At 40.4% G+C, this 9,745-nt stretch overlaps 1 protein-coding gene across 4 annotated transcripts in view; it reads right to left on the bottom strand.

The window, feature by feature from the left end:
* The window catches only part of MAP3K7 (mitogen-activated protein kinase kinase kinase 7), a 64,764-nt gene extending 56,127 nt beyond the window's left edge, over nucleotides 1–8,637 (bottom strand). For 2 of the 4 annotated variants that reach the window (XM_015557687.1, XM_006778248.2), the window contains exon 1: nucleotides 8,304–8,637. In XM_015557687.1, the coding sequence (XP_015413173.1) occupies nucleotides 8,304–8,423 (120 nt within the window). In that variant the 5' untranslated portion in view covers nucleotides 8,424–8,637. The remainder of the gene's footprint in view (nucleotides 1–8,303) is intronic. The other 2 variants (XM_006778246.2, XM_006778247.2) reach the window with 1 other exon arrangement.
* Between the last annotated feature and the right edge of the window lie 1,108 nt (nucleotides 8,638–9,745).

The following is a 9,745-nucleotide window of genomic DNA, read 5'->3' as shown; positions in this document are numbered from 1 at the left end:
TCCCTTTCACCTCCCTGCATTGTGCCTACATATGCAAATTAACTGCCATCTTGTTGGCAGTTAACTGCCAATCTTAGTTGGCAGTTAATTTGCATATAGCCCTGATTAGCCAATGAAAACGGTAGCGCCGTACACCAATTACCATTTTTCTCTTTTATTAGTGTAGATTATTTTGAATGGCAACTTTCTCCAAGGATCAATTTTCACCAAGAATGTAAAAAGGGTGTACATCCAAATTACAAGTATTCCCCCCCCATCATAAACATCTATCTAAAATGGTGAACTTAGAAATAATATTTCAGATATTTTTCACAATTGCTCATCTGTAAAAATAGAACAGAGGAATGCAAAGAGGGCTTTGGTTTTAAAAGAGTCAATTTAGAAATATGTCCTTCTAAATTTATGAATGTTTTCCAAATTAAAATGTTCTTAGATCAATATTTTTTTTTTATGACATGCATCTCTACCACCCACAGTTTAGTCTCCTTTTGATTTGGAGTCCACAATTTTAGTCTCATGTAGTAAAGCAGACTTAAATTTAATTTCTTAATAAAAAATGTAACAGAAAAATAAGAGAGATGATATGTAGGATATTTCCAGGCAAATAGCTTTAAAAAGCACAATAATAAAAATCAGAATTTGGTGTGTGTGTGTATAAAAAAAAACAACTCCTTAAAAACTAATTTCCTTACGATGGAAGACTACTCCATTCTTTCACGCAAGTCAGTTTATTAAAAAGAAAAATATCTAAACAAAACTAAATCAACAAAGATGTATGCACTTGTTCTTTGAATTTACTATGAAATAATTCTTAATTGTCCAAAGTTCGTGTTATTTTTAGTTCAGTGACTATAGCTGTCAGTTGGTTTGGCCTGTTCTATGGACTATGTCAGTGGTCAGCAAACTGCAGCTCGCGAGCCACACGCGGCACTTTGGTCCCTTGAGTGCGGCTCTTCCACAGAATACCGACTTCTGCACATGGGCCACAAAGTTTCAATCGCACTGTACATGCATGCCCGCACATGGTATTTTGTGGAAGAGCCACACTCATGGGGCCAAAGAGCTGCATGTGGCTTGCGAGCCGCAGTTTGCCGACCACTGGACTATGTGAACGGACCATAGCTATGCTGCCACTACACTGGCTAGAAATCTGGAACATGATAGAACATGATAGAACAAGCATAGATCTTTCATTTATTAATTAGAACTCAGAGCTTCCAACTATTTCAGAACTTAAATATCTATTAATTAACTGTGGCAGAGTACAACTGTCATGAGCTGACAAAACAGACTTGATAACACAAAAGATTATTCAAACTTATTTTCGAAATTTTCATGCAGTCTTCAAAGCTTGCCATAAGACATCTAACCCATTTAATAGGCCTTTCTTTCAAATAATATATTTGTATCATCTTTTAAACTATACATGCACAACATAAAAGTTATCATTGGGCTACCTCTTCACTGTGATCACATTCCAGATCTACTGAAACCAAGGATCACTAAATTTCACAAAGAAGAATTTTTTAATAATTTTGGATATCCATAATTATATGGACTTAGTTTTTTAGGCTACTATTAAATTAGGTTTTTCTCTATTATCAATTGCCCATATATTCATAACCTAAAACTACAAAGTATCCATCACTTCCAAAGTTCTTTACATGTTTCTCTCTAAAACAAAGCCTTTGCATATCTCTATAATGAAGCTTAAGAACATATAAATGGTGCAATTATATGTGCCTTGCTCCTCTATATATCTACATATCTATATATACCTATATATCTTACCTAATAATAGACAAACATGTAAATTAACTGTCACTCCGCTACACTCACCAGCCAATCAGGAGAGTATGCAAATTAACCCAACAAAGATGGCAGTTAATTTGCACACACAGGGCGAAGTGAAGACTGAAGGCTCCGGCCAGAGCGAAGGCCTGGGTCCCGGGTGCCGGAGGAAAACCAGTGCCGGCAGCCAGGAGAAGACCTATTGCATGAATCTCTTAGTGCAATGGGCCTCTAGTATATATATAAATGCTATATATATGCTAAGTGTCCCTCTGACCACCCGACTAGTCGCTATGATGCACACTGACCACCAGGAGGCAGACACTCAACGCAGGAACTGCCATGACGTGCACTGGCCACTTACAAAGAAATAGCACCGCGGACCTGGCGCCAACAAAGCAACACTCACTTCCCCCAAGTGGGACACAGGCCCCGCAGCAGCCCAGAGTGACAACCCACTAAATCGCAGCCAGTGCTGCCAAGACCCCATGGCGCAAAATGCGGCCCACAGCACAACCTAGCCCTGAAACGGTCACTGTGGGTGCTGGATAATGACGTCATGTAGCAATGCCTGGCTTCCTCTCCCTAGCAACTAGCCTCCTTGCAGTTTCTTCAGCCCAGGAACACGACTTGTTTTATAGCCAGGTGCAAACATTTTACACTTTAACCAAATGTCTGTGAAGCGTTTTCCCATGCCTCATCTCATTTGATCCTCACAGAAGTCCTGGAGTAGGTAGGAGACTTGGTAGAATACTATTTTCTTTTCATTAGCCGGACAACACGGAGATTTAGAAAGTTTAGAAAGTTGACCCGACTGAAAAGAAGTAATAAATGGTGGACCTTGAAAATGACTTCAGATTTTCTCACTGTGCTGAACATAGTCAAACACCGCTGCAGTTAAATATTTTGCCCTTTGTTCTCCCTGCGTTATCTACAATAATAATCTGCTTTGTGTTGATATTTACTGCTGTGCTACTGACAATTACCTGAAAGAGAAGTTGGGGTGCTTCACTGGGCTGGGAAAAGTTTAGCTAATTCAGAAAACAGGTCTAATTAAGCAAATTTATTCTATATATAAAAGGCTAAGTTGACTTTATATGCATGCACGATACATATAAAGCTCTCGCTGGTGCCAATCGCAGGCGTGTGTCTTGATGTGTCATTGTTGATCGTGAATTTAGTTGACACTTCTATTATAAAGGGTGAATAGCGATATTAAAATATTTCTTCTAATTAATTTCCTTTCAATGTGCATAAATCCGTCCACCTGGCCACTAGTATGCTACAATTGAGGTAAACACTGTGAGTCTTCCTTTTAAAAAGCTACTACACCACATATGATCTATTTAGCATTTTATTAAAGGCACCAATACCGGGTTTATTCACAGCACCTGACTCCTGATAAACAAAAAGTATTTGCTAGGTATAATGGAGTGTTATGAAATCAACATTTTAAAGAATCAAACTTCATTTCTAGTATAATGCTGCCTTAGCCAAATCACTAACTAATCTTAACCACTAGTTTTATCATAGATAACAGACCCAAATGGTCACTAAGTGTTCATGGGTATGCTGTAATAACTTCATTTGCTCATTTAAATAACATCTATAGAAAAACTTCTAGGTGCTAGGCACTGGAATTATAGGTATGAATAAGGCACCTTACATTTTGCTGGGGGATACACAATTTTGGTTACTGGGAAGCACCATAAGGATAAATAGAAGTGACAAAGATGTAGGTTGCTCAGGAAAGCTTTTTAAGAAAGTGACATTTGAGGTAGGACTTGAATGGTGAGAAGGAGCCAGCCCTGAAGTTCTGGAGGGAAGAGCATTCATTCCAGGCAGAGAAACAACTGCAAAAAATTCATCTTACTGCTTTTCTCAATCTTTGATGCTTACTTTATTCAAAGTCTAGTTTTAAACTCTTTTCCACTCAATGAAGCCTTGTGGGGTTAAATCTACTTTCAAATTATAGCTTAAGTGCTCAATTTATATTATACTAGAGGCCCAGTGCATAAATTTGTGCACTCGGCAGGGGGGGAATCCCTCAGCCTGGCCAGCCTGCACCCTCTCACAGTCCAGGAGTCCTCAGGGGATGTCTGACTACTAGCTTAGGCCCACTCCCCACAACTTGCTGGCTGGCCTGAGCAGGGAGAAGGCCTAATCCGTCAGTTGGACATCCTTAGCGCTGCTGCGGAGGTGGGAGAGGCTCTCACCACTGCTGCTGCGCTCACCAGCCATGAGCCCAGCTCTTGGCTGAGTGGCACTCCTTCCGTGGGAGCGCACTGACCACCAGGAAGCAGTTCCTGCGTTGAGTGTCTGCCCCCTGGTGGTCAGTGCGCATCATAGCTACCAGTCGTTCTGCTGTTTGGTCGATTTGCATATTTGCCTTTTATTATATAGGATTCATAGTCTTAAACTTGTGGTCGGTCCTAAAAATGTAATTATTAACACACTGAAGTACTGCATAGAAATCTCTAAGACATACACCAGGGACCACACATTTTTGGGTAAACTGCACATTATTTAAATAATCATAATGTACTTTAGGTGTTGTTTTTCAATAATTATAACATTTTTATTTACAAAAACAATTAAACAATTAAAGTTCCTAGTACTTTTTTAACATATGGTACTGCGTAAAACATTTTCCTCTATGAAGAGGGACCAAACAAAATTTACATAAGTATCTAGATTCGCTCCTTTTTCCATAGGCATGAAAAACAAGAACACTCGTGTGCGGTCCTTAACAGATGGCGCGCGAAACACGAGAAAACTCCTGAGCAGTACGAAATGTGTTAAATGTTCTGTGTTTATTCTTGTCTCACAAGTGACAATTTCAAAGGAGAGAATCCTAAGATTCTTCTATTCATTTTTCTCAATACCTTAGCAGTACCGTACAGGGAGGAGAATGTTCATTAAGTGCTCAGGACCAATTACTATCAAGGAAATCAGTATTTGTTTCCTCATTCGAAAAATAAGGTCTGGTTATAGATTACAGACAGTGCTTGGGTTATGTCAGACTCGATGTACATTGTTGCGTGATTATGTCGCCATCTCCCATTTATTTATTAAAAAAAAAAGTTCCATCATTTAGAAGTATGTACATATGTGCTTTATGTTTTTATTATTTATTTACCACAAGTAAAGGTCAGGAATTGTTATCTTTCTTTTAAATTTTTTTTACTATTTCACTTCATTACTGCTGTGTATGTGCTCCATATGAGTGACGTAGTTGCTTATGTAGGTGGGTTCCAACTTAATGGCAAAAATCGCGTTACATTGTGCCGTAGGAATGGATCTCCCACGTAACCCCGAGGACCTACTGTACTTTAGGAAGAACTAAAGGAACATCCAGTAGTAAGAACAACTGACTCAGGAAATCTCAAATTCAATTCCTAACTCTACCATTTTAGGCGTAAGGCTTGTGACAAATCAAACTCAATGATCACTTGTCAGCACCTATAAAATGGGGATATCACTTGTCTAATTTGGATTAGTTGGTCCAACTACATTCCATGGAAGATCATGATCACTGTCCTTAAAGCATAAATACTAGAAACAATAAATGTGTTTTCATTTTAGAATGGAAAGAGATCTTAAATGATCTTGTCCAATCCCTCATTTCATGTGAGAAATCAGAGGCCCAGAAGATTTGTTAAAATTTACTTCCAGGTCCCAGGTTCGATTCCGGTCAAGGGCATGTACCTGGGTTGCGGGCACATCCCCAGTAGGAGATGTGCAGGAGGCAGCTGATCGATGTCTCTCTCTCATCGATGTTTCTAACTCTCTATCTCTCTCCCTTCCTCTCTGTAAACAATCAATAAAATATATTTAAAAAAAAAAATTTACTGAATTACTACATTATGGCAGAATCAGTATGGCATCTAAATTTAAATACCCAGCTCTGTATACTTGTCACCATACCACACTGCCTTTAACCATTTCTTGCAAGCTAGTTTCCAAAGAAATACCTCACAATTTATTCTCTACACTTAGATCCAGATAGTAAAAACTAAGTTACTTTTTAAAAAAAGTACCTATGTAGATTTCTAAGGCTAAAGCCTTACATAATTTGATATCAGAATTGAATTTAGGAAATGCCACACTGATATTACTGAGTCACAATATCAGGAACATATACACCTATTAAATGATTGCATATTTATTTGACTTGTATTTGGAATGTTTTTCTAACATTTTCTAACTGAATTGACATAATTCTGATTCAATTACACTGTTATGTGAGAAATACAGATTATGATTTTCTTTTATTTATAGGCAATTTATGTGTACATATAAAATATTGAAAGCAATATAAAATACTTTTTGTTTCTGGTCATCTTTCTGTATTCTCTTATTCATGACTTTAACCTACACACAGAATCGAAGTTAAGAAATAGTTACTGAGAATCCATGGTACACCCTGGATCACGTAACACTGTTTTAATGTGTGCATATGAAGAATATATGATGGAAATTATGTAATGGCTTCAACATCAGGAAGGCTGAAAGTCAACCTTAAAGTGCAAATAAACTGGATATTTAAAAAAAAACTAAATGCCTAATATTAGAAATTTTCATTTAAAAACAAAAATCTAGATCTCAGGACTGTCCTAAATATACCAAAGAAAGGTTGAAACATTATCTAAACTCAAAGAAGGGTCTTTGGAAATATAAAAACCTAATCAGAAGTTAAATGGCTTTGGGAGAAGAGCAGCAAAATGTTTCCTTAGTAACTTTCATTCCTCCAAGCAAGAATGTAACATGCTTTAGAAAGTAGTGTGCAAAAACTAAAGTTGTAAGGATCAAATGATGTAAGTCTGTGAAAGCATGTGGTTGACCATGAAGTACAAGTTATTATTATATAACAATTTGTAGTCTACAAGTATGACAGTTCACCAGAGTAGACGTAAATGTTTATTTAAAAACTGCAATTCTTTTATACTGACTCACTGAATTTTTATTCTTAAAAAAGCAAGAATGCTAGCCATGAAAGCTGGATCAACCACCCACTTCTGAAAAAGGAATTTATCATAGCATCAATAGGAAAAACAAAACAAAACAAAACAAAACACTTACACACGAAAAAAATTCCCCCCTCTTTTCAAAATACAGGTCCTTCTTTTAGCCATGTGACCTTAAAGCAGGTCACTTCCTCTCTGGAACTCAGTTTCCTAGTAATATGTGTCAGACACTGTGTTTGGTGGTTTGCATATTGCCTAGTAGGCTCTGTTATACAAATAAATGAAATAGAAATTACCCCTATTTTATAGCCAGAAAACTAAAGCTCACAGGGGATAGGAAACTTGCTCTGAATCACACAGCTATTAAGTGGTATGGCTGATATACTGGACCTTCCTCTAACTCCAAAGGCCTTTCTCATCCCACTTATAACTACCTTGTAAAATAAGGTTGTTCTCAGTGACCTCTAAGGTTACCTTATGAAATAAAAAATATGATTAATAACATTATTTTTCCAAAACATGCATAGAAAACCACTTGTTTGTTAAATGAAAATTACCTCACTACTTCTAGTGTTCCACTACTTAAAAATAATTTTGGAATTTGAAAGTAGTGAAAACCGAGAATCTATAATATAGGACATACAGGGGGTTCTTCACGGCATATGTAATGCCAAGTACGTAATAATTTTTAAAATGATGCACAAATAATATCTGATAGTATTTTCAACCAAAGTTTAACCCTTTACAAAAGCGAGTCTTTAAAATAAGTACAGTTTTTGCTTTTCTAAATGTGATGGTCCTTAGAGCCAATCTACTCCTCTGTGAATCTGAAAAGAAGCAATGTACTAAAGACACGATATTACCTTGCTCTAAACTTAAATTACGACAGCACAGAGAATGGACTCGGATTTTATAACAGAGGTGTCCGATCACGGAAATCATTAGTTATCTCTTCAGAATATGCTCCTTGAAATAGCTTTTCATCGTAACCAGCCTACTACATTACTAAGGTTGAAATGCATCTAAATTAGTCCTAGTCCAATGGAAGGCGGAACATTTAGCATTCTGACGACTGCTCTAAGGAATCGGCGACAGAAACCATTCCACACTCGGGGAAACACCTCGTTATACATGAAGATGCATGAATTGACCAAGCATTTACCGAGCGCCCAGGACGCGCCAGGCAGAGCGAGAGGACAAGCCTTGGCCCTTAAGAGCGCCGCGTCTTGGTGCAATGACGCTCCAAACGGCCACGGTCTGGGATGAATTTACGCCTTAACCGATGAACTGTCTCACCAGTTCATCTTCCCCCATGAGATGACTCAAATCCAACTCGAGAATGCTTAAGGAAGGCCCAGAGAACGCGACCTCGGAGCAGCGGCGCGCGTGGAGCTCCTCTACACCCGGTCTCCGTGGGGCGATGAGGACCCCAGGTGAACCCCGCGGGCCGCGCAAATCAGGGGGACAGAGCGACGCCGTAAGAGTCGGGACTAGGCGGAGGCGGGACCGGCCGGGGCCCGCACCGCCTCGCCGGGCCTCGCTCACCTCTTCCACCTCGATCTCTTTATAGTCGATTTCTTCAAAGTTGAGGACTTGGGAGGGGGCTTCGATCATGTCACTGGCCGAAGACGAGGAGGAGGAGGAAGCCGCGGAGGCTGTAGACATGATCTCTCGCGGAGCCCGGGGGGCCCGGGGAGGCCGCCGCCCGGCCCCTCCGGGGGAGACCCGCGCCCACCCGCCTCCGGACCGGCCGTCAGCCTGGAGCCACGGCGATCCGTGGAAGGGACAGGGGCAGCGGCCACAGCCGAGTCCCCGCTCCGGCTCCTCTGCGCTTTCCGCCGCCGAGCCCCGCCCACTAGACTTCCGGTTCCGGCTTGAAATCGGAAACGGGAGGAGGGACAGGAGCTGAGGGAGGGAAGAATGTTGTAACCGAGACTGAGAAAGGAAGACTAGTTTTGAGGGTGCGGTGGGGGAGGGTCAGAGGCCAACTTGGATCTGTAGAACAAACTTCGCGAGATCTTTGTTAAAGTGCCTCAGCAACAGATGATACCGCGAGAGCTGACGCTCTGACGTCCTTAAAATGCGCGAACGGAAATGGCGCAGAGCAAGACGGAACGTCGGTGCGGTTGGCCCTGTAGGAACCAGCGGGAAAGTTGAAAGCTCTGGTTCCGACTCTGGTTCTTGAAGTATGTTATGGATCCGCTCCCGTTTTGTCAGAGACCTGCAGAGAGCCTGGGTAGTGTTGGATTGTTTTTGTGACGAAACTTACTTTGTAGTTTTACTTCTAAACCAAGCTGCACTATTTTTTTTAAAGAATCCTTGGAAAATGTGTTTCCTTCAATGTATAGGCCAGGAAGCAGTTACTACTGTTACTCTGAGCCAACCCATGACTATGAGAGATTCTAAAGCAAATAATACAGAGCAAGCCAGCGCCTGTAACCTGAATAGCAACACGTAGGCTGAGTGCGCAGGAACGGAAGTTAATATTAGGTAAAGTAGATATTTATAATTTGATGTAACGTGTTGTGTTTATCTGAAGTTGTGGGTTGCATTAATAGTACCCATAGAGTGTGGAACACCGTGCATTTATAATTAACCATTAACAATAGCCTTGAAAAAAAAATGTTTGCCATCTTGGGGGCATGAGCAAATAGACTCCAAGATTAGAATGTTAAACAAAAAAATTGACTTGCACAGTGAAGTGTATTTTAAGTAAGGTTTCATTGAGCCTGAATGCTAGCCAAAAAGAAGGCCAGTCGGGACATGGAGTCCAAATCACAAGAAGCATGGTTGGGTAGAAAAGACAGCGTGTGTAGCTGTAGAGTTTTGCAAGCATCTTTGTACATCAGCGATGTACATTCGCTGTAAGCAGGCGGGTGGGAGGAGGTGAAGTGAGGCCAGCTCTAGGTCCATGTGAAGAAATGCCTGCTCCTGTGTTGGCTGTGGGTAGCGTTCTGGAGAGCCCAGCTGTCCACAGCAAGCAGAGG

This window comes from Myotis davidii, unplaced genomic scaffold, assembly GCF_000327345.1.
Source record: "Myotis davidii unplaced genomic scaffold, ASM32734v1 scaffold269, whole genome shotgun sequence".
In the NCBI taxonomy this organism is placed as follows: domain Eukaryota; kingdom Metazoa; phylum Chordata; class Mammalia; order Chiroptera; family Vespertilionidae; genus Myotis; species Myotis davidii.
Note: the sequence above shows the minus strand (reverse complement) of the source record. Positions and strands in the feature narration are given on the sequence as shown.